Source organism: Littorina saxatilis, linkage group LG13 (assembly GCF_037325665.1).
Source record: "Littorina saxatilis isolate snail1 linkage group LG13, US_GU_Lsax_2.0, whole genome shotgun sequence".
Lineage (NCBI taxonomy): Eukaryota > Metazoa > Mollusca > Gastropoda > Littorinimorpha > Littorinidae > Littorina > Littorina saxatilis.
The window spans coordinates 2,885,781-2,911,358 of record NC_090257.1 but is presented as its reverse complement, the minus strand read 5'-3'; the positions used below and the strand labels follow the sequence as shown (position 1 = coordinate 2,911,358).

General features: G+C 41.4%; 2 protein-coding genes across 4 annotated transcripts in view; one reads left to right on the top strand and one right to left on the bottom strand.

Moving 5' to 3' along the window:
• Positions 1 to 1,460: 1,460 nt before the first annotated feature.
• Positions 1,461 to 20,247, bottom strand: LOC138946275 (dnaJ homolog subfamily C member 3-like). Of its 2 annotated transcripts, XR_011449225.1 has the most exons (12): positions 20,037 to 20,247; positions 17,539 to 17,649; positions 14,955 to 15,079; positions 12,602 to 12,676; positions 11,990 to 12,133; positions 10,796 to 10,977; positions 9,642 to 9,867; positions 7,649 to 7,769; positions 7,199 to 7,331; positions 5,706 to 5,854; positions 2,108 to 4,282; positions 1,461 to 2,044 (listed from the first exon to the last, which is right to left on the bottom strand). XR_011449225.1 is itself a non-coding variant. In XM_070317816.1 (11 exons), exons 1-11 carry the CDS (start codon positions 20,122 to 20,124, stop codon positions 4,140 to 4,142), a joined length of 1,497 nt encoding a protein of 498 aa, XP_070173917.1. In that variant the 5' UTR covers positions 20,125 to 20,247; the 3' UTR covers positions 1,461 to 4,139. The 2 variants fall into 2 exon arrangements, 1 of the variants encoding a protein (XP_070173917.1); XM_070317816.1 differs by having other exon boundaries at positions 1,461 to 4,282.
• Positions 20,248 to 20,432: 185 nt separating this feature from the next.
• LOC138946269 (cilium assembly protein DZIP1L-like) overlaps positions 20,433 to 25,578 on the top strand; it is a 36,336-nt gene continuing 31,190 nt past the window's right edge. For both annotated transcript variants that reach the window (XM_070317809.1, XM_070317810.1), the window contains exons 1-4: positions 20,433 to 20,518; positions 22,385 to 22,651; positions 23,053 to 23,124; positions 23,597 to 23,662. In XM_070317809.1, the coding sequence (XP_070173910.1) occupies positions 22,403 to 22,651; positions 23,053 to 23,124; positions 23,597 to 23,662 (387 nt within the window). In that variant the 5' untranslated portion in view covers positions 20,433 to 20,518; positions 22,385 to 22,402. The remainder of the gene's footprint in view (positions 20,519 to 22,384; positions 22,652 to 23,052; positions 23,125 to 23,596; positions 23,663 to 25,578) is intronic.

The following is a 25,578-nucleotide window of genomic DNA, read 5'->3' as shown; positions in this document are numbered from 1 at the left end:
TTCGATTTTGGCAGCTGTGAATGTCTTCAGGTTTCAATTTACTCAAATTAATATTCGTAACAGAAGGACGAGGGTTGACTTATTTGGAGCTGATCAGGAAACGGCAAAGTAGGTCAACATTCCGCGCGATCGGCTGCGCTGAAGTGAATGCAACTGAGATTATTGTGTCAGTTTGTACGCACGGTCGGATCGCAGTACTTTTTCTTGAGAGATGCTTGGAAATCAATCATCGCACTTCCTCCGAAAGCGGCGTGTGGCTGCCTAAATGGCGGGGTAAAAACGGTCATACACGTAAAATTCCACTCGTGTTTCGTGTACATGGGAGTTTCAGCCCACGAACGCAAAAGAAGAATCATCGCACCGTTGTTTTATTTATTTTTTTTATTTTTTTCTTTGAAATGTGTTAAAACGACTGTGTGCTCACTACTAATCAGCAAGGGCGGATCAATTCACTTTGGAGGGGGGGGTTACAAAATGACTGCGAAGATAAGTTGACGGCGCCGAAGGCGCCTAAGCCTCTAGGGGGGTCCGGGGGCATGCCCCCCCGGAAATTTTTGTTATCCAAAGAAGCAAAATAGAACTATCTGGTGCATCCTGAGCCAATAAATTACCTCTTTTTGGGGGGTGGGGGTGGGGTGGGGTTACGTAACTCGTGTAACCCCCCCCCCCCCCAGATCCACCCTTGAATCAGAGAGCAGACACTGTCATAGACCTCACCCCAAAAGTGTAGAGATATGTACTGTGCATGTTTTAAGCGAGAGCTGCAAGTACTCCCGTTTTTACGGCTTTAGTTTTGATTACTAGCACTACTGTTTTGGGGATTTCATGCTCATTGCTTTAAAAAATGAATGGTGGACTTGTTGCTGCTGTTATTTGGGTCAATACCTTTATTGGGATTTAGTAGGTCTGATTAAATTTTGCTGTTGTATTGTAGTTGCTTTTGTTGGGGGTCAATAGGTTGGTTAGTCTGTATGGTTAAATTTGGATGTTGTACTTGTTGCTTTTGTTGGGGCCAGTATAGCTTTATTGGGTAATTTTCTTGATCGATTTTAGAAATATGTACCGAGATGACAAAAATAAAGAAACATGACAGAATAAAGGAAATACAGAACATGAATAAATATGTGGCAAAAGAGATACGTGAAAGATCTGTGCAAATTGTGTAATTTAGAGAATATCATGCATGTTTTTGTCTTCACTCAAAATCAAAATTACACCTCTACTTTTCCCATGTGTGCGTGTCTGTTGGACATTATTGGAGAACTTTTGATGTGAAGAGATGTTCACTTATAGTCTGTGCTTATGTGTTTTAATGCATGCCTTCTCTATGGTTGGAAAAACAGGAGACATATTTCTGTTAGTTGAACAGGAACATTTGTTTACTAATTTTCTTGCTCATACACACACACATACACACGCACAAACACAAACATACACACACATGTTACACACATCTCAGCTGATTTCTCTTGATATTCTTCAAACATCTTTTATTATGATTAACATCACATGAATGAACAAAGGTATACCAATAGTGAATTTAAACCTCACACACACACCATGGTATCATAACCACGTAAAATATCACCAGTCACATCTTGAACACCCAAACATTTCTCCGTAAATTCGACAAAAGTCAGAAGTGGTGTAACCGATAAGAACAGTTGAAATTCCTTTTTTTCTTCATTGCAAGTTCAAATACTCTTAACACAAACATGCATGAATATTTTTTAAATAAAAAGTGCACAGCCGAATACCAGACATGTGTTGCTGGAACACTTGACACATAGGCACACAAACACACCGTCTCTCCCCCTTTTTCTCTCTCTGAAGCAGTGTGCACACACAAATGAGATGGAGAACAGAGAGAATCTACACAAATACCAGGGCAGTACTCTAAGGCACATTTCAAAATGAGTGAGATAACTAAATCTTCAGTGCTGAGAGGTTGTAAGTAATCTCTGGAGACCTTACTTTCAGCCTGCCCTTAATTGGGCCAAGTCGACTACGTGAAGTATACTTCCCGAAGCTGGCCGCACGGAGCCTTAGCACTGAGTTTTCAGTAAAAAGACTTTGCGTAGTCTTTGCGAAGCTGGCCGCACGGAGCCTTAGCACTGAGTTTTCAGTAAAAAGACTTTGCGTAGTCTTTGCGAAGTCCACTTTGGGCTCCATTAAGGACCGCCTTAAAGCTATTGCCATAAATAAACACTAAAACCTACAGTTTAATAGACAGCAAGGGAATCCACAGAAACAGCGCTCACATTTTTTTTTTAAATCCTGAAAACAAAGGAATCAGAAACAACGAATCACACATGCTATTTTGATATATCTTTTTTCAAAATAATATTTATGTCTTCAATACTTTTGTTTTGTGGCCACTGCTTAATGAGTGTGAACACTTCTCTCTAACTGGGTGTCGGCAAGTAGATAATGAACGACCTTGGTTTTGATTACCTCTCCCATGAGCAACTGTTGTGACTTTCACAAACAACCCTTACAACTCATAAACTGAAGATGATGTTGCCATTTCCAATTCCAGAATGTTAAGGTACTGTTTCAACAACCAGCTCTATATTACCCATGTCCAATTGCACACACTTCCATATGCAACACCAGCAATAGATTCAAGCAAACATAATAACTAGACCTTTTCATAAACATTCAGACCTCTATTTAATCATACACATTAAAGATACCAAACACAGCTGTTTTGTCAAGCCTTGATGGCGCTTTCATGTATTCAAACTACACACAAAACTCCAGACCAAACACGTTTTGACACACGCATTATTTGAGCACAAGCCAACATTCTCACTACACGCTGGATTAGCAATCAGCTTCCATGCAACAACACTCTTTTTAAAAACTTTATTACACACCATGCATTGTAAGTTTTCATTCAAAAGCACATCTTACATAAGGAAAACCTGGGCAGATGCTGTAAGAGATCTAACCATACATATTCCGCAGGACTGTGGTGGCAACAGGAAAGTAGCCGGTCCTCAGCATTACACTGACCATGATTTTGTGGCAAGCGAATAGCTGTACACACTCCTTTGTCTACTATAAGGATCTACTTTCACCTGATAATATAAGGTGTACAGCAAGATGTTAACACTGAGGTGGAATTTGCTAGGGCAAATCAAAATCAGGCTATGCCTTTCCTGTAAGTCTTGAAAACGCCTATGGCCAATGATCTTGCAATGTCGTTCTCAGACAAGGATTGTTGAAAACTTCAAACATTTCCAAAACTTTTACAGCTGTTCGGCAAATCTGCTGAAGAAAATAAATAAATAAATCCTACCAACACCTCTGTACTTGCATTAGTGTGAATAACCTACTTTAACATAACCATATCTGAGCAGACAGGTTTTAGTATGAACATAAGAGAAGCCACTTTATTAAGATTTTCACCCAATATGTCTAAATCTATATACTTCTATAAAATATGCCTAAATCTATATACTTCCATAACACAAACAGTTAAAAAAAATGCAAAAACATGGAGGAAAGTGCAACCAGGCCCAGGGTTAAAAAAACAACATTTACACAAATGATTTAATTATTGCATCCGAATGACTTGTATCCCAGCTAAAAATTACCCCAACGCTATAAACAGTAACACTTCAGATTCTTACTAAAGGAACAACTTCAACACACAGTCAGCTTGCTTAGCTCTTGTGGATTAAAAATGGGATGTGACAATATTCTAAAAGGTGAAGCAGGTCAACTTCAGTTCCTAAATGTGCATTATTGTAAATACAGTAAAGTGAAAGTGCCACTCAAAATTGGCACATCAGTTTTTCAGTTTACCTATGTTTGGTTTTTAATTGATGTAAATCTACTTTCCGTATTTGTTGTGTCTTTGACAAATGTACAATGCAAAATTAATAAATGCACTTCTTGAAGAATCGATAGTATGCATATGTATCAACCCGTATCACATTTCTGTTTTAACAGCAGCCTTGCAGTAATGCTGACCTGTGCTAACACCCCACCCACTGCCCGTAACTAACTAAGCTGCAGTATAAAGATCCTCAGCATGTTGAAATGCACTACCCTGAACTATAGTATTGATGCTTGATCATCAACGCTCTAGCCACCCCAACCCGCTATTTAAACCCCCATCACAGCTATCATTAATTAAAGTTGAACTTAAAATTGAAGCCTCCTGAGCCAAAGGGATTGAACCCCTGATTGAAGAAAGGGTGACCGCCGTGACCCCCTTGCTGCTGTTCAGGGTCCAGCGGGTCCTCTCCCATGTCAAACCTCTTGCGCATTTCTGAAAATGACAGATCAGAGAAACGGAGCGAATGAATCACTTGCCATGGAGACAAAAAGAATGTGAGGCCTGAAAGAGCGACATTGTCAAGATGAGACCTAAGCCTCTGTGTATGTGAGTGAGTGAGTGAGTGAGTGAGTGAGTGAGTGTGTGTGTGTGTGTGTGTGTGTGTGTGTGTGTGTGTGTGTGTGTGTTTATGGTGGAGGTGCGGTGGGGGGTATGTATGTGTGTTGTGTGCGCATCTAAGCAACATTATGAACACTGCTTCTGTCCAAAGCTTTCTTCTGCAATCATGCAAAAGCTTACTCTGTTAAATCCTTCTTGAATGTGTTTGTAGTTACTGTACTACAAAAGGTCGAAATGGTCATTGGAGTTTGTCAATTTTAAATCAATAAATTGCATGCATTTGTTGAATCTTGGCAAGGTCTACGACCACACAAACCTGCTGCCTCACACACATGCCACATACCAGGGGCGGATCTGGGTTTTGAAAGGGGGGGGTGCAAAGTTCTTTTTTTTTGTTTTGTGTATCTTATCAGCACCTGCGAAGGTGCGAAGCGCCGAACCGATGGCGCGAAGCGCCGAGCATGCTAGGGGGGTCCGGGAATTTTTTTTAAACAAGAAGAGCAAACGCTCGATCGAGTCACTTTCGCAGTTCTGAATATTATATGAGGCATCAGATGGACAGGAAGAAATTGCTATTCACAACACAATGAGTCACGTTCACATAAAATTTGAGCCCGGTCACTTTTATAGTTTCCGAGAAAAGCCCAACGTTAAGTTGTGTGTTGCCGAACAGAAAAGGCTAGTTATCTCCCTTGTTTTTCTGATAACGTTCGTAAAAGGCTACAGATGTAAATACTTTGATGTAAAGAATAATCCTACAAAGTTTCAATCACATCCGATGAACTTTGTCAAAGATATAAAATGTCTAATTTTTCCTTTGACGCTGACCTGTGACCTTGAAAAAGGTCAAAGGTCAACGAAACCATCGTTAAAGTGTAGAGGTCATTGGAGGTCACGACTAAACAAAATATGAGCCCGATCGCTTTGATAGTTTCCGAGAAAAGTCCAACGTTAAGGTGGTGTCTACGGACAGCCGGCCGGCCGGACAGACTAACACTGACCGATTACATAGTCACTTTTTCTCAAGTGACTCAAAAAGGAAGCAAAATTGTGCAATCTGGTGCAATCTGAGCGTGTAAAGTGCTATTTTCAGGTGATACATTTTTCTTCTTTTTTTTTCTTCTTTTTGTTTTTTTTGTTTTGTTGTTGTCCCGCTGGGGGGGGGGTGCAATTGCACCCATTGCACCCCCCCCCCCCCCCCCCAGATCCGCCCCTGACATACGACCTTGTACTTACAAAGCAGTAGCCATTTCTGGAGAGTCAAAGAATCCCTAACCAAAAGGTTTTGACAACTAACCTGGATCTGTTAGCACCTCTTTCGCTGCAGCAATGTCCATGAAAACCTTCTCTGCTTTCCCTTTTTCTTCTTCGCCATCGAATTTGTCTGGATGCCACTTCATGGCTAACTTACGATACGCCTTGAGTATTTCTTTCTTTCTCGCTGTCCTGTAACAAAGTTATACATTTGTTTAACAAAGCTTGGTTGCTGGTTTTACACAGTCCCACCAATTTTCTTTTGAACACACATACGCTGAAAGAAGGGATGTGTACTAAAGGAGAAAAAGAGTAGACAGAAGTATAAGATGCGAATCTGACAGAAAAAGAAGAAAGGACAACAATAAAGGCAATTTAAATTAATATATACTGCTTCGTTATAAAAGGCGTAACCCCCATTAATAAGTTTAGAATGAGAAAAATCCACACAAAAGGCGCTTCCGGTGTATTGGCCGCAAATCGAAGTGAGTATACAGAGTGGAAACACATTTTCTCCCCGATATGCAGTGAGATCAAAGAGTCTGCATTCTATCCAGGTCATTGCACATCAATAATGAGGGACTGTTCCCTTTCTTTGTATTTTTGTTTTGTTTGTTTGTTTGCTTAACGCCCGAAGGGCCATATCAGGGCGGTGCTGCTTTGACATATAACGTGCGCCACACACAAGACAGAAGTCGCAGCACAGGCTTCACGTCTCACTCAGTCACATTATTCTGACACCGGACCAACCAGTCCTAGCACTAACCCCATAATGCCAGACGCCAGGCGGAGCAGCCACTAGATTGCCAATTTTAAAGTCTTGGCTATGACCCGGCCGGGGTTCGAACCCACGACCTCCCGCTCACTGGGCGGACGCCTTACAACTAGGCCACCGTGTTGCGCCTTTCTTTGTATAGCGATGTGGGTTCATCTGTACTCTTCTCTAGCCATACACAAGGCGATACCGATCAATGGTAAAAGTTGAGGAAAAGAGTTGCACCTTATAATCCTGCAAGTACGGTATAGCCTTTCTATTTCTGTTTTTGTGACTTAACTGAGCCAATGCGATCAGGAAAATAATGAGATTTAGGGGGATAGTAATTGAAGCTGTTAAACCCTGACAACATTTTTCTCCTATTTCACGAGATGAAAGTGTGTGTTTGGTCAAGTAATAAATATACTGATTACCATTAGACCTTGACTCATGCCTAGAATGGCACTGTATTTAAATCTTAACAGCACAAAAGGCTGTTAACATTTGTGTTGAGAATATCAGCAAAACAGATTCACTAGAATGAAACATATATTTCTGGTAAAACCATTTGTGACACAGACATGAAAACGTCACTGTTTGTCGCAGCCAAATATTGCTGATGTGAAGTGGCAGAGCAACTATCCCTCCCTACTGGGGGACACAGGCACACACACATAAACACAGAATGGCAGTATGAAGTGAACACATAGAGAGAGACACACACGACAGAGAGAAGTGAACAAGAAAAAATTGGATACACCAGGTCAGACTGCAGCAAATACCTTTTTACACCTAAAATTTTGTAGTAATCTTTTTTGTTGGCTTGTTTCTGTAGCTTTTGTGCTCTGTGAAGCCCTTCTTTGATTCGCCGTGAATCTGGATCTATTTCATTGGCTTTCTGATAATCGTTGATGGCTGAAACATAACCAGAAGATATTTAGACACTTTCTCTCTAAACTTGCCCACCCACTCACATCTCCCTCCTGAAACAAGAAGAGCAAATGCTTGATGGACTCCCCTTTGCAGCGACAGACAAGTTTCACCTTGATTACATCCAGCCTAACACCACTCAATCCTACCACTTTTAATTGCTCAGGTTAGACAACACTTTTACAATGAAATAATAACGTGTTTGATTCTTTTGGCATTTTGTTGTTGACGCACACATACAATCTTTCTCTCTCTCATACACACTCCCTCTCTCTCTCTTTTCTCACCCTATAGTAACTCACCTTTGTCATATTCTTCATCCATAATATGAGCCTCAGCGCGATCTATTATGGCATCTATATTTTCTGGATCCATTTCTAGCACTGTGTTACATGCTGCCAAAGCTTCTTTGATTTTTCCCATCTGCAACAAGCGCATAAAGAAAATGTGCTGGTTGAAATGCACTAAGAAGGCAAAATAAGAATCTATCTAATGCCTCGGTCTCACATATACGATTTTTCGGAAGTGTCGGGGATAGTTAAGTCGGCTAGGTCGGAAGTGTCGGATGCAAATTCGGCTCCAAATTTCACTCCCGACCTGTCCTTACGACTGATCCGACCATGTAGCCGACAAGCAGACGACAACCACCCGACTTTAGGGCCGACAAATCCGACATGTGTCCAGACACTTCCGACTGCAGTAACGACAATTCCGACTGCAGTTACGACAGGCCCGACTGAAAAACTTCCGAACAATAGCCGACTCTCACGACCAGTGTAACGACTAAACCGACTAGCTAACGACTGTCCTAACGACAAATCAGACCGCCCTTACGACTAATCCGAACGAAACTATGCTACCGACAAATCCGACCACCCTTACGAGTCTTCCGACTACCGTTACGACTAATCAGAATCGCCTTACGACTAAACCGACACGCTTACGACAACCACCCGACAAATTTCTATTCGTCTGAGTCGGGAGGCTCTTCCGACTGTTTTGAAAATTTCAAAACAGTCTGAAGGGCCTTCCGAACTATCCGACTTTTCAACAAGAAGAGCAAACGCTCGATCGAGTCACTTTCGCAGTTCTGAATATTATATGAGGCATCAGATGGACAGGAAGAAATTGCTATTCACAACACAATGAGTCACGTTCACATAAAATTTGAGCCCGGTCACTTTTATAGTTTCCGAGAAAAGCCCAACGTTAAGTTGTGTGTTGCCGAACAGAAAAGGCTAGTTATCTCCCTTGTTTTTCTGATAACGTTCGTAAAAGGCTACAGATGTAAATACTTTGATGTAAAGAATAATCCTACAAAGTTTCAATCACATCCGATGAACTTTGTCAAAGATATAAAATGTCTAATTTTTCCTTTGACGCTGACCTGTGACCTTGAAAAAGGTCAAAGGTCAACGAAACCATCGTTAAAGTGTAGAGGTCATTGGAGGTCACGACTAAACAAAATATGAGCCCGATCGCTTTGATAGTTTCCGAGAAAAGATATAAAATGTCTAATTTTTCCTTTGACGCTGACCTGTGACCTTGAAAAAGGTCAAAGGTCAACGAAACCATCGTTAAAGTGTAGAGGTCATTGGAGGTCACGACTAAACAAAATATGAGCCCGATCGCTTTGATAGTTTCCGAGAAAAGTCCAACGTTAAGGTGGTGTCTACGGACGGCCAGCCGGCCGGACAGACTAACACTGACCGATTACTTAGAGTCACTTTTTCTCAAGTGACTCAAAAACAAAATTGCTAATTCTCACGAACTCTCCGACCTCTTCCGACTTCCAGCCGACTACCTAAAGTCGGGTGACATTCGTAGATGTGAGACCGAGGCATAATGAAGAGTTTTCAACACAGGAAGTCATGCAGCCAATTTACCAGATTGATACTTCTTTATGCCATGTTTACATTGTGTTTTAATCTTGAAAGCACTGTAGTTTCACAACTAGGCAATCACAAACACACACACTAACACACATCGTTACATACATAAGTGAATGTGCAAAGGGCTTGCTTGACAACTGAGAACAACAAGCAAACCTAAAATATTCACACACACACACACACACACACACACACACACACATACACACACACACACATGTACACAGGGCTTTCTTTATAGCTCAATTTAGCTTCAAATAGAATAACAAGAAAGGCTAAAACATTTTCACACACACACACACAAATGCACAGGGATGGCTGTACAACTTTACCTAGCTTCAAACACAATAACAAGCAAGCCTAAAACATTTCCACACGTACACATGAAAACCCTTTGCCTTACCTTTGACTGACAGTGACAGGTGAAAGACCTGGCACGTAAAACGAACGACAGAATCTCTGACTCTGTTTTCAAAATCTGTTCAGCTTTGTCAACACACTCCTGGTACTGTTCGCTGTTCTTGAATTCATTGGCCGACGCCAGCTGTTTGGCTAGCTTCTTCACCTTCTTGTAGTGAGCAAAACACTCCTTGTGGTCTGGGTCTAGCTTCAGGCACTCACGGATCTGCCTGAAAGTCAAATAAGATCAACATATTCATTGTGGTAAGTAAAAGCCTGGTTACGCTCGTCTAACTACGATAAAAAAATTGTTCTGGGTGAGTTTGGGCAAGATGACTGTAACTAAAACACAGAACCTGTTTCAAATCACCTAAAAGTGTCCAGTTATATCAGCAGAGCTGCTGAACTTTTACACAGTCGGAAAAAAGATTATGCCAAAAGCTGCTTCAAACTTCTGTTAATTGGCCATTTCTGCAAATTTGCCCAAAGAAACAACCCAAGCAAAATCCCCGCAATTAAAATCATACCACTGCAGACCAAATTTACTTAAAACACACCCTCCAGGGGAATGAAGTGGTCATCTTGGATTGTTGACATTTCATCACAAGCAGTGCTAATGTACTGAGTATGGACCTCAAATGTTTACTCACAGAGAGAGAGACACAGACACACACAAAATGTCTCAAGGCCCTCACTCTACAGTGCCTGAAAAAATCAGAATCGGCCTTCTCTCTGGTAAAAGTTTCCCGGTGAAAGATACCTTCCTCTCAAAGTAAACCATTGTGTCAATTGTCATGGATCCATCCTGGCAATTTCATGGTATAACTATAAGAGCATCCTTCCACTTCCACGCACACCAACAATCTATTGTCTGGTTGCGCTCTGCACACAGTTGGACGTTTCTGCTAAATTAATGTTGCAACTGACACCTATGTCAATCTGCAATCTTAATTCAACAACACAACGTCCCACTGTGCACATGAAGCCGACAGGCTGTTGATTTTTGGTATAGGTCCAAGTGGAAGGATGCTCTTATCCCATTGAAAGCCCAGACAGATCCGTGCTTGTTTACATAATCGTTCACATGGGAAGCAAGGTAGTTTTTTTTTAAAGAGACACATGCCTGTTACAATGCAGGACTGTGCCAGCAGAACTTACAACAAAGAATCTTCCTCCTCTCCCATCTGGTAGTGCAGAAGACTGAGGCGCAGGTATCCTTTGGTGTTGTCGGGCGTCAGTTTCACCGTCGTTCTCAGCTCCCCGGTGGCTTTTCCCAGCTCCCCGAGCTCTACGTAAGACTCTGCTCGCATTTCTCGCAGCTCTTGGAAGGAGGGGCATTGCTGGAGACATCACACCAGAAAGGGGTTCAAATAATAACATGGTCAAATCCTGAGAGAAAAGGCTAAGAGAACACAGGATTTCAGAAACAAATTACCTCTGAATGAAATAAAACCTTGCTATTCAGTTTCATAGAAAACTGAAAACTCATTCAAGAACATTAAACTTGCAACTGGACTGGGTGGCCGAGTGGTAACGCACTTGCGCTCGGAAGCGAGAGGTTGCGTGTTCAGGCCTGGGTCAGGCCGCAATTTTCTCCCCCCTTTCCTAACCTAGGTGGTGGGTTCAAGTGCTAGTCTTTCGGATGAGACGAAAAACCGAGGTCCCTTCGTGTACACTACATTGGGGTGTGCACGTTAAAGATCCCACGATTGACAAAAGGGTCTTTCCTGGCAAAATTGTATAGGCATAGATAAAAATTTCCATCAAATACCCGTGGGACTTGGAATAAAATAAAAACAATTCCATCTCACACGGCATTAAGTCTCAGGAAAACATGAATACACGCATGCAGGAAAAAAAAAAAAGGGTAGCGCCGTATGTATGGCAGCTCGCTTTCCCCGGGGAGAAAGCAGCCCGAATTTCCATGAGGGTAACCTCACTGGACTGTAAATCTTATCCAATCCAATCCAACAACAAAAACACCACTGTCTGTGATTTACAGAACTTCCACTCAGTCTAATTCTGGCATGACAGATGTAGAAACCTGGTTCAGTGGATAAAAATAAATATTATGAACCTATGTCCAGGACCTCAGACCCCCCCCCCCCCCCCCCCCCCCCCTCAATCTCATGATTCTCACAAGTCCACAGCTCTGCCTCTATATATTTCTATTTATTAATCTTGCCAGATGTTCCATTCAGTCTTGAAGATTCCATCATCTTCAGACCAGCGCATTGCTGACTGCCCTTGCAGACTTCAAAGTTGGCAGGATTTTTAATTCATCAGTCAGGATTATTTCCAACAGACAGGTGCCCTAAAAAAATAAAAAAAAATAAAAAAAGCTGCACTCACCTCCACCACAGGCCCCAGAATGTGGATCACGCTCTGGTAGTCTCCATGCTGGTACAGGGCTCTGGCTTGCTCGATCTGCTGTCTGAGGGGGGCTATCATCTGAGCTTTTTCAAGCGCCTCCATGTTGTTAGGTTCCTGATTCACCTGTTATGGTGAAGGGATATGAAATCAGTGGGACAAAAAACACAGAAAGAAAACCTTGATTTAGAGACATAGATCATCTTTCAATTCATCATAATCAGCTAGTTTTCTTTGAAAAGTAAAACAAAATCCATGATGGAATATTCTTCAATTTTACAATCACGTCATACCTACTTCTATCTTTAGTTCTCACATGTGTACACACACTTACACACACACTCTCTCTCTCTCTCTCACTCAGTTTGTCTCTTCCTACCCATCTCTTTATACAGATACAGTGAAACTCCCCTTTTAAGATCTGTCTTACCCCCCCTTTGGAGATGCTAGTTTTCCAGATTTTCTGTTCATGATGCCTGTAATTTGTAAAGTTACTCCCCTTGTTAGACACGATTTTTTTCAGATTTGTGAAGGTCTCAAAACATATGCACATGTACAATGAACGCACAAGAAGTACTGTTGTACAACACTCACCACTGCCTGGAAATCCTTCTCAGCCTCATCCAGGTTGCCTTGCTTCAACAGGACGTTGCCTCTTTGTATGCGAGCCTGTCAAGACAGAGACCTAGCTATCTGTAGTTCAATCATCAACCACTGTGGCGTTAACACTTCTCATATTCAAGCAAACAAGTAAAACAAGATCTTGAGGAGAAGGGGCAAACGGCCTACATAATACCAACAACTGGACTGGGTGGCCGAGTGGTAACGCACTTGCGCTCGGAAGCGAGAGGTTGCGAGTTCGACCCTGGGTCAGGGCGTTAGCAATTTTCTCCCCCCTTTCCTAACCTAGGTTGTGGGTTCAAGTGCTACTTTTTCGGATGAGACGAAAAACCGAGGTCCCTTCGTGTACACTACATTGGGGTGTGCACGTTAAAGATCCCACGATTGACAAAAGGGTCTTTCCTGGCAAAATTGTATAGGCATAGATTAAAAAATGTCCACCAAAATACCCGTGTGACTTGGAATAATAGGCCGTGAAAAGTTAGGATATGCGCCGAAATGGCTGCGATCTGCTGGTCGATGTGAATGCGTGATGTATTGTGTACAAAATTCCATCTCACACGGCATAAATAGATCCCTGCGCCTTGAGTCCGAGTCTGGAGATACGCGCGCGATACAAGACTTCATATAACATCTTCTTCTTCTGCGTTCGTGGGCTGAAACTCCCACGTACACTCGTGTTTTTTGCACGAGTGGAATTTCACGTGTATGACCGTTTTTTACCCCGCCATTTAGGCAGCCATACGCCGTTTTTGGAGGATTCATATAACACAACAACAGTCGATTCTGCTCTGGCGACAACCTGGCCATTATGGTAACCCTAAAGGATCTCGGCGAGATTTTTTCCCTCTGATATAATTCACCTTCCCATTGCGATCATCGCTCTATTTCCCTCTGATATAATTCACCTTCCCATTGCGACCATCGCTCTATAACGACAAAATCCCTTGGTGGTTGTTGTAGACAGGTTCAACTGAACAAAACAAAGAAAACCTAATAACACAAAGTTAAAGAAAATTATCAATAAAAAGAAGGACTGATAGAATGACAGACTTTCGCCCGAAAGTGGCGTATGGCTGCCTGAATGGCGGGCTAAAAACGGTCTTACACGGAGAAAAAAAACCTCACTCGTGCAAAAACATGAGTGATCATGGGAGTTTCAGCCTATGAACGAAGAGGAAGAATGACAGACACATAAATTTATGCATGCTAAGAAAATAAACGTGAACAAAACGTGTCACTATGCAAATGAACTTTAACACCTACAACTATGACGTCACTCAAGTGAAATCATTGAAAGAAAACAAAACACCCGACACTGTTATAACAGTGCAAGAAATTGGAGACAAGGTATGCAAAGTCTTGTTTAAGAAGCACACAACCGAGCATGCATGCAGATTGATTTTACTGCTCAACTCAACATTTGTGTCAACAAATACCCTGGCACATGTCATATGATGTTACACCCCCCACCCAAACACACACACAGTAGTTATAGTGCCAGCCATTAACATAAATTAGTCATTTTCTTACATGCATAAGTACGGACTTTCACAAAAACAAATCACTCTGTTTCATTAACCTGTCAATATAGTTCTTCTTCTTCTGGGTTCATGAACTGCATATCCCACGTATACTTGTGTCTTGCACAAGTGAGTTTTTACGTATATGACCATTTCCCCCTTGCCATTCAGGCAGCCATACTCTGTTTTCAGGGGATGCGTGCTGGGTGTTTTCCTGTTTCTATAACCCACCAAACTCTTGCATGGGTTACAAGATCTACACTCTATGTACTTGGTCTTGTGCCTCCATGGACACACGGAGGGGGATAAGGCACTAGCGGGTCTGCACATAAATTGACCTCAGAGATTGGAAAAATCTCCACCCTTAACCCAATAGATTTGAACCCGAAACCTTCCACACAGAAGACCAACGTGTTAACCACTAGGCCAGTGAGCCAATCATCAAAACAGTGATTGCATTATAGCTGTCAGAAAGAAACCCTTAACCGGTCAAACAAAACCGTAACCTGCAGGTATGATCAGCTGTAGATTTCAATTTCGACATTCCATTAAAATGCCAGACATTTAATTCCTTTTCGGATAACATGATCACTGTACTCACAAACTATGTACAAGTACTCATAGCACATTAGCAATAAAGTCTGGCCATAGCTCCAGCACCTTGTTGAGATTTAAGGACAGCAGAGTGGTACTAACCCCCTCCCCCAACACACACACATTTAGATGTAGTCGCACACATCTTGGTGTAGACACACACACTTGGAGATGCACACACACACGCAAACACATACTACAGTACTCACAGCAGTGAAGTCTGGCCTTAGCTCCAGGACTTTGTTGAGATCGGGGAGAGCTGAGCGAGATTTACCCAGGGCCAGATACACTGTCGCCCTTCTGAAGTAGATGAGGTAGTTCTTGGGGTCGCCGTCTGAAAAGAAACAGATTCATCTCAGTGAAATTCTCTTATCTATTTCTTCCTAGGCATTTATTTAAAGCTTGAACTGAATTGAATATTTTTCGGCCTACAAATTCTTGAAAGTAAATGAGCACAGCAATATGTTTGAAAAATCAGTGCTGTTTAATTTAAAATATTCTCTCTCTCTCTCTCTCTCTCTCTCTCTCTCTCTCTCTCTCTCTCTCTCTCTCTCTCTCTCTCTCTCTCTCTCCTTTTTTGGCGACTGATGAGTTAAATTATTTGCAACGTTAACACTCCTTCATAAGGGGCTATGGCCTATTGAATAAATTATCTGCGTCTGCGTCTGCGTCTCTCTCTCTCTCTCTCTCTCTCTCTCTCTCTCTCTCTCTCTCTCTCTCTCTCTCTCTCTCTCTCTCTCTCTCTCACACACACACAGTATATCATCAATAATTTTTTTTATGTGCCTGTCTTTGCAGAAAGGAAGGAGCATTATAGATTTGTTTTCTATTCTGATGAAACAGCTGCAGAGGGAATAAATATATGTCAACTACTCTGTTCACAAAATACATGAGGCAGTCACGACACTAAAAGTTTAAAAAAACTGCCTTCATTCTAAATCATGACACTAGATGCACAGCTGCCCGATAAAACATTTCACGGACATGGTTTGCTGACGTGTTAGTAAAGTGCACATATTGCATAAAATATTGAACAGGTGAAACACTAAAATTCTCATATTCTGTCTGAAAAAAACACAGAATGATGTATTTATGTGCAATATGTACTAATGTAGCTTAAACTAGATTCAACCAAAAAGGGCTTGGGATGGGATGATTGTGATTTGTAAGCACTTCTATTATGTTCAGACATGAGACCAGCAAATGTTCCAAAAGTAGGAAAGTAAGCCGGGATCCAGGGGCCGCATAAGCCCCCGGTGGGGTCCAGGGGCAACGCCCCGGTAGGGGGTTCAGGGGGGCAAAGCCCCCCTGACGGAAAATGAATGTTAGAATTATAAAGGCCATTTTGGGGGCTCTCCTGTTAGCAAAAAATTAGATCATGCCTTTTTAAAAAGCTATAAAAACCACAAGAATAATATGCTTTAGCAGCCAGCATTTTAAACAAAAGTGTAATTTATAACAATCACACACACACACAAACCTTACTTGAAAACTTTCAGAACACATTTTTTCCACCAAGTCCGTATTTCACCACGCAGTGGCCGTTGTCGCACCACGTGCACACGGCCTGACCGGGAATGGATATTTTGGCGATACTGTCGCCAATGAGCTGGCGCTTTTCTTTCTTGTTGATAATGACAGTCACTTCTTCTGACAGCCAGTTGGCTTTCCACTTGTTTTTCACACTTTGGTCGTCGATCGTAATAGCTTCCACAGCCGACAAAACAATACGGAATCCAGACGCCATGATGCTACCTTTTTCACCTTCGGCGTTTGGAGATCGGCAGCCAATCAAAACAACCCGCAAACCGCCATCGGTGAATAAATAGGCCAAGGCGATAATCGTCGGAGATCGACAGCCAATCAAACGCGACCCATGATACTGCTATGGGTTCACGCGAGTGCTGGGGTGCGAATGCACTGACTTCAGACGCAGACAGCTTCAGCTGAACGGTTCATACCACCACCCCCCCCCCCCTTTTTCTCAACGAATTTGCATCGATCTCAAGAATGGTCTGTGAGCTAAGGAAAATATCGGAATTCCGATAAAATTCGGACCAGTCCCATGTCTGTATGTTGTACTTGATGCTCCCGTTCATCAAATATTCAGCTTCAGTTCATGCAGCATGACATGTACTGGGACAAGCCATCATTACAACATGGCAGAAAGGCAACAATTCCACCAACCAGTTTCCCAACCTGAACCAGTACATTGTAACAACAATGAATATGAGCTCTCACAAAATCCAGCCACTGCAACATGGCAAGCAGTTGAAACAAATCAAACAATGCACTTATATTTGAAGGTTAAATCCTGTCTAACCAAATATCAGTATCAGTAGGACTGACAGGTTGCCAGTTTCCGGTATTTCCAGATTTCAACCAGTTACCGCAAACCCTGACCCCTAGGAAGGACCAGCAATTTCTGATGTTACTTTGTCAGTACATCATTGATACAGTCAAACCTGCACTAGCGACCATCCCAAATGATCCCCAACAAACTTTTTTCTATATATAAATTTACAATTCACCTTTCCATAGCCACTACGAGCTGTCTGTTACAACCACTTTGGGTTGGTCCTTCATGCAACCGTTATAAACAGGCTTGACTGTACCTGTAGAATATTGGTCCTGAGCTAAAGATGACACACTCACCGACAGCAGCATGATAATGGGACAGAGCTAAAGATGACACACTCACCGACAGCAGCACGATAATAGGACAGAGCTAAAGATGACACACTCACCGACAGCAGCACGATAATGGGACAGAGCTAAAGATGACACACTCACCGACAGCAGCATGATAATGGGACAGAGCGTCAGCCAGCTGTCCAGCGGCCAGTAGTTTCTTGCCCATCTCCAGATGCTGGTCCACTTCACTCTGCTGTGCCCCCACCACCGCTGCAAGGCAATGTATACACTTAGTTTATTTCAATACATTATTACATGTATCAGAACAAAAATTAAACATAATCAGAAGCCCTTAGTCCCTTTCCCAGGACAAAAAAACAACAACGGAACAGTCACTGTCAGTTAAAAAACAAAAAATGAAGTATTGGTTACAACTTACAAACGTACACTACATGTAATACATTTCTGCCAATCACTAGCTACTTCTGTAGTACTAAGTTCACACTCACAGTCAGAATTTCTGTTCCAAAACAATGGGGGTTTTTTTTAGAAAGAAAAATACTAAATTTATGTATTTTATGTAATCATGCAATAGCCTTTCTCAAAAACAATATTGGTTTACTTTTTTCATTTTAAAAGAAAAATATTTATTTCATTTATTGATCATGTATTAGCCCTTAATCTTCTTGTGTAATCATGCAATAGCCTTTCTCAAAAACAATATTGGTCTACTTTTTTCATTTTAAATTTAAAAGAAAAATATTTATTTCATTTATTGATCATGTATTAGCCCTTAAAGGCTTAATCTTCTTGTGTGACATTTTTGTTTTGCTTGCTCTTGCTTGAGCTGTAGAGACCCCACAGCCGGTGGTGGGGACCAACACTCGGCAAAATTGGACACACCAAACACACCAAGGCTGCCACAAGGACCTTTTTCTCTGAACTTTTGTTCAACTCCCTAACAATAAGTAGCATCTTCCCCGCCAGGCATTCAAATGTATGAATAGGTATGTATAATGAAAAGGCCTTTGGAAGATTGTGCTGCTTTTGTGATAAGATCGTGTTGCTTTTAATTCAGTGTACTGTTATTATAAAATCTTAAACATCAGATGGCGTTCTATACATCACCTGATAGCAAAGTGTGAATAAATAATACACTCTCATTGGCAAGGTCATTCTATTCATGAAGGTGTCACTGTTGATGTCATCCTAATTCTCTAATAAGGCAGGCAAGCCCTACAGTTTCCTACTGAGGCTTTCACTAGAAATTGTCAGTACAACAAGAGGCGAAGCCTTCAAGGCTCTAGTAAGAAATCGACAAACAGTAACACAAACTCAATCACTCCGTCACACATACACACACACACAGTACTGTGCAAGAAAGCGAGACACTAGATCTAGATCTGTCTGTCTGCATGTAGCCTACTCACAGGGACACGACTGCCAACTAGTCTCGGCCCGCTCAAAATAACAATGACCGAGACTTTCAGTAATTCCTTCGCGTGACGTCGAACCCTCTTACGCCATAATGTGACGTCTTCAAATGTTAAAGTTTCTACCACAGACATACACACACACATACATACGCACGCACAGACAGACAAAAGTTAGCATCGCATAGGCTACACTTACGTGAGCCAAAAAACCTGTCATTTCTTGATTTGTACATATACCATACTTAAAAACAAGTGCAACATGTGTACATCCTCTGTGGTCCACAAACTATGGCAATGTAAAACTGGAGCAACACATCTATGTTTAGTTAACGCCCTTTATAAAAAAAATGTATGTACCACAAACAGAAACGCACTACACTTTCCATGCTATGAAGCATATATTGGTATTTCAATGAACTAACCTGTGAAACTAGCCTGTTCTACACACTGCATACAATTTTATCACTTTGACAGTTATGCAGATTGGCTTTGAAGTATCAAAGAGTAGAAAACTCCAATGTTTGTAGAATGATCAATAGTGTGAACATACTTCCTGGCCTAAAACCATAACACGAACTTTGACAAATCAAGAAGGGACAATGCACATGCATGGAGATTCAGCCAAATGTCAGGCTTTTGGAGCACATACACTATATTCTTGTGAAGTCAGGAATCAGGAATTTTACGCCGCTTGGAACCTTTTTAGGTTATTTGCGTGGGACATATATTTTTAACAGAGGTAAAATCATATACTGTGTTTCAGTTGACACTATAAATTACATACATGAAAACCAACTCTTGTCTCTCTATTGATGATACATGGACAAAATCTAAAGCTTTATTGCAAAGTATTGTCTGAATTGTACAAACAGAAGCACTGAACAATGTCAGAGACTGAAGCTGATAATGTTCAAAACCAGGAAATCAGCCTGGAGATGAGGTAACTACAAGTTACAACAGACCATTTACTGATTTAGAGTGTTAGACTGGATTTTAACTGGGATCACTTTACGCATAGCAGCAGAATGCATGGGCACCAATGAAACTAGTAGGACTCTTGCATATTGAAAACAACAGTGTTACACTTTGACAGACCTGCAATATAAAGACACAGCCGGGAAAAGAAGGGGAAAGGGGGTATAGTACCCCCAAAATCAGTTCCAAGAAAGTCCGCGTGACGGTTCTAGCAACTGAAACTAGAGAGAGGAGGTAGAATCTTACCATCGTAGCAGTAGATATCAAGCGTCAACAGAAATAAAGCGAACGAACGTATCGTCCGCATCCAGTCAGGGTTAACATGTAACCTCATCTTATCACAATCGTGTGGAAGTTTGGCAGCGTGATCATGCCAATCTACCGTTTCGAAGACTAACCGTGTCGTGTCCTATTCAGACAACAACACATTACACATCGTGGTCGACATGGATTGGTCAAGTTTTGTTTCCGGGTCAATTTTGGGTGGTGACCTTTCTCACGTTATTACGTGGTCATAGAAAAGGGATTTTAATTCCAAGATTCTCGTATTCACTCGCCTGTATCATCACTAAAGGGGTGAAAATCACAAGTACTCATCAATTCTCAAGAATTTCTCTCTGTACTGATTAAAAACTATCTTCCCATGGTGCATTATGGCATTCAAAGATGGCGTCCGTTTGAGTTGACAACCGCGAAGCCAGGAATTTTAAGTGCTGTATTTCGTAAAAGTAAGCACTTTGGGTGGTATTTTTAGTAAATTTCTCGTCGGTGCACTACTCAGAATATAATGTTTAATAACTTGCTCCTCGTTTTTATGTTTGATTGTCATATTGAACGATTTCGCCAGCTCTTCCACGTAAGGCAACTAGTCCATTCATGTTTTTGTTGTCTGCTACAGTATGCTCTGATTTTTATGATAAGCTCTCTCTCCAGGTTGTGACCTGGTCTTTTGTTTTGTTTTTAGATCTCTTGATCACATCCATGATGTCACCAGCTTATCATAGTTAACATAAACGAAAGTAAAATTAATTTTCCCGTGTTCCCTTTTCCACCGAATTTCCCCGAGTGCAGCTGAATTATTTGTTTTTTATATGATTCTACACAAAGAATTCAACAGTAAATCACTTCTCCACCATTTGGCGAAAACCAAATTATGTTTTAGCAAGTTCATCAGCATGATATTTATGAAGAAGAAGACAATACCTTTCTTTCTAAAATAATCACAGGTGTACCTGTGAGTGTGGTGACTCTGTAAATGAATAAATCCCTGTTTAAACAAGAAGCCAGGCAAACTCAAATTAACGTAGCTTCACATCATTTCATTGTGATTACAAATGTCAGAGTGTACACACCTCACAATACGAATTATCATGTGTACCTCCCTTTAAATGGTGGACAAGCGACTTGTCTACTTTGTTTGACAGCTGAGCAAACATACATGAATGCAGTGACAATGCAAATAACACCATTGATGTATGGTGTGCATACTGGGGATGACCATTAATTCATAAACAGATTGCATATCTGCAATGGCAATACAGTGGTACCTCTATGTAACGACTTTGAAAATCAAATTCGGTCGTTATATGGAGGGAACATAATATGGAGGATCACACTCACAGGCACATGCAACCAGTCAAACAAAAAAAAGAACAGCGGCCAGTCTATATCTGTGTAAAATAAGTGTCAGTATATTCCACACACACACATCAGTCATTACAATTTCTCAGAAACAGATAGCTCTAGTTACTAATAAAACATTTCTGTAGGCATAAAACAAGAAGATAAGACAATGTGAGCTGTCACTCGATCACTAAAGAATGGCAACGGTTCATCCGCACCGCAGGGGTTCATCAGCACCAAAAGGTCACGTGATTTACCTCGACCTTGCACTAAAAACAATGTCGGCTTTGGGGTGATGTGTGGATTACTTTCATGGTGTTTCTGTAACTTTGTCGATCTTTATCTTGTCAAACGAAAGTAATGACCCGAGATAGAAATGAAAAACCGTTGCTTCAGCCGTTTGCATGCCGAAGTAATGTTGTACACAGACTGACATGGCTTCACTGCCTTCAGCACGTTTTTGCGTCGTTTTGCGTACGGACTCGACTGGAGATATAAGTTTAAAGTAAACCAAACTCGTGATAATTTGTGGAAAAGTCGTTATAAGTCCACTTATGGACGGTCGTATGTCGTACCAGAGAGGGGGACATAATATGGAGGTGAGAAATACTAAGACAAAGAAGGAGAAAAAATCCGTCAGAGAAAAGTCGGTCGTAATATTGAGGGACCCATAAAAGAGAGGGGTGGTAAAGGGAGGTACCACTGTAAAGGGAGGTACCACTGTAAAAGGAGGTACCACTGTAGCAGATTTGAGCACTGTTTTAATTTGCAAACATATTTAAATTATAAATACAGTACGAAATGTAATTACAAATAATGAAATATGGATGGATTATGGACAACAAAACAAAAACACTGCTTTGTGTTCTTTGTGGGTTGTTTTTTTCTTCAGGTTGGAGCACCTATATATATTGAGCCTGCAGTGCATCGACTTCCCAGCTGTTGGTTTCATGTGTTGACTTTTTTTTCAGGTTGGGTAGCTGATCACTATGGCTACCCAGTACATGTTTTCGCCGCAGATGAACTACGGTGGCCCAATGTCACATGGGCCTCTACAGCAACCACAAGCTGGCAATGGATTTAAAAATGGGGGGTTTGCCTTTCGGAAACGCTTTGAGCGTGTGGACTGGCGGAAAATGGCGGCAGTGGATGTCGACCGGATTTCGCAAACGTTGGATTTCAACGCTCTGCAGGAAAACATCATGAACATTACTTTCTGCAACATAGAATCAGAACTGGTTAGTTGACATTGTAATTTGTGCGTGTTTGTGTGTGTGTCTGTGTATGTCTATGGGTACGTGCTTTAAAGTGTTTTTGATAAAGTGCTGGAGTCTTTATGGTGACTTTGCAAGCAATTAATGCAGAAAATGGAAGGATTGTTTATATATTTTGTATTGATATAGATTTATTGAAAAGTAGAAAAAGTGTGTGTGCATGTTAATTGGTGTTAGTGTCACTGATGATTTTATACATTGAAGTTCTTGCCAGCAATGCTAAAATGTCTCGGAAAAATACCAGAAGTGTTATCATTTTTAAAAATAATTTAATAATTGATTCCATTCAATAAGATTTAAAAAATAAGTCTTGGATAGCTGTTTATGATTATCAACATTTAAGAGCATGACTGTTCTATTTGCAGGATGTGAGGACAGTAGACCCAAACTTCCTCAAACTGTTCAAGTTGGCACAGCTCACCATTGAGTACTTGCTGGTAAGTTTGTCGACAGTAGAAGATGAAAGCAAGAAACTGGCAAAATAATTTCCTTGCATAATCATTATTTTCTATTGCCCTCTGAGTCTTACATCTGAAATTGATGTAAATGTATTTCTGTAAATCATTCTCTCATTCTAAGGTCTTATTTCTGTTGATTGTTTGTGCTTTGCTTTTCTTCTTCAAATACATGCAGTTAATCCTGTGTTTTCTTCTGAAACTGACAATAAAATCTCAGGAAAAGATAAGGAATTACCTACTGAAAGATTACAAAAGTGCAGGAAGTTTAGTTTCTTTTGGATAGATTTATTTTAAGCTTTTTAACCCTCGTTTTGTTTGTATTATATGCATTTATTTCAAACTTCTTTTCCTAGAAACACCTCCTGTCATTGTGTCAATCTGTCAAGTAAGTTGTGATTTCGGTTACATTTCTTTTAGTAAAATAAAACTTTGTTTAAATTTATGCTTTCAGTACTCACAAGAATATTTGGCTGGTCTGTGCACATCACTGGAGGAAAAAGCCAAAACTGCAAATGAGGTTTGTTTGCGTTACTCTATGTTATGATAAGGCCAAAAAAGAATAAAAGGGTTGTTTCCGATGAAACGGCCCCCAAAGTAGGGTTAGTGGAGCACCAGACTTGTGATTCATTCCGGGTTCAAATCTGTGCCAGGATAGTCACAGGTCAACTTTATTTGCCGACTCAAAGATAGTATCCATGTCCCAACCCATGTCAGCACCGCAACACATAAAAGATCTCGGTGCAGGTGGCTGATTATATATAAACATGCACATGTCGGAGTAGCGCGACTCTGTTGCTGCTAGCTTTCCACTTGGAGGATCTAGGAAGCAACCCCATTTCCTGGCATTGTGGGACAACGCACGGCTGTTCCTGGCTTGTTTTTAAGGCCCGCGATGGGGAGTGGTAAAAATAGCCAGCGGCGCGATATCACTGCTTGCAGACTGTTAGCCCGCACTACCAAAGACTTTGTCTGCGCATCGCCGTTTTCGTTGTGCTGCGAGGCATATCAGCGCAGTTCAACGTTGCCAGAGACCAAAGAAGCGCTTTACTCTACCTAGCAGCGGCGGCTTACTGGAGGAATGTTCATTATCTGTGCTCGCCTACCAGCAGACCACAGGCACACCCAATAAAGTTCGGACTTGTACTGGCAGAGCGCGAATGCAAATTCTTGTAGGCGTACATAGACACAACATAACATATACAGACAATAACGCCCACAACACTTCAACAGCATATGAATGGAATACAAACAAATCCGCAAATCGCGCACAATACACCAGTTAAAAAAATAAGGATTACCAAAACGGCGTGCAGAAACTACACTGACTCGGAGAGGAGAAACATTTATCACACGATGTGGATAGCAAACATTAAAATAAAACAGACAAGTCAAGCATAAAATAAACACAAATACTGAAAACACAATAAACAAGGGTGAAACAAACAAAAAGAGATGCTTGCCAACAGTCAGTGTGTGTGTACGTGGTTTGTGCGTCAGCGGTGCGTGCCAGTGTGTGTGTGCGGGCGCGCGTGCGTGCGACGTGCGTACGTTCTTGCGTGCGTGCGTGCGTTTGAATGAGAAAGAAGAGAGAGAGAGAGGATTGAAGAATGAGGCCACGGTATCTGTCACATGAATATAGACACACACACACACATCTGGTATGAAACACTGACTCACCGAAAGCTGAGTTCCGTTATTCTTTAACTACGCGTACGGGAAGTCAAAGGCTACTCCATCCTGGTTAGGTAATCCAATTGATAGAATCCGTGTATTAAACACTGGCACACAACCAATTTATTTAGAGGGTCTCGATTGTCTGCTCCTCTGCTCCAACCAATACTAGTGTCAGTTCTCTGATGATTTTAAGTCATTTTCTGAGGGGATAACACTTGACCGTTTTGGCGAATACCGCCACATGATAACATTTGGAACAGAAAGTCCGTGAGAAAAAATCGGCATTCGTTTCTTCTGCGATGTTTAGGCCGTAAAACCTTGCTAGATCCGACTCATACTTTATGCACAATTTTGCTGGGTTAGAGTCGTACTTTCTCTTCAATCTTTCTCCACATATTCTGCAGAGAGCTTGGAGTCTCTCAAAGTGAAGGCTTTCTACATGCGCCTGTGAAGCCATACTCACAGTACTCCAGCTACGAGAAATGTGGGAAGCGACACACAAGCCAATAAGTACAAGCAGGTTAAACGTCCAGGAAATAAAACACACAATTTCACTTCTGTGTGATGGAACTTTCATTCACACAATAAAATCCAAAGTTTGAAGGTAACTGAAAGTGGGGTTTGGCCGCCGGGTAACATTTTATAACAACACACATTGCAGATATGTCCACATCGTACTATAAGTACTAGTATCAAAGAGAGAAACAACACCTGATTAGAAACATCCTCATAGAAATAAAACACAAGGCAGAGCTAGCC

Bases quoted from the DNA above. Each gene is read 5' to 3' on its own strand.
- LOC138946275 (XM_070317816.1), bottom strand. From the start codon at position 20,124: ATGAGGTTACATGTTAACCCTGACTGGATGCGGACGATACGTTCGTTC. The intron at 7,770-9,641 runs GTAAGGCAAAGG...CGCTTGTTGCAG, and splicing joins CCTGTCACTGTCAGTCAAAG to ATGGGAAAAATCAAAGAAGC. The intron at 7,332-7,648 runs GTGAGTTACTAT...GTTATGTTTCAG, and splicing joins GGATGAAGAATATGACAAAG to CCATCAACGATTATCAGAAA.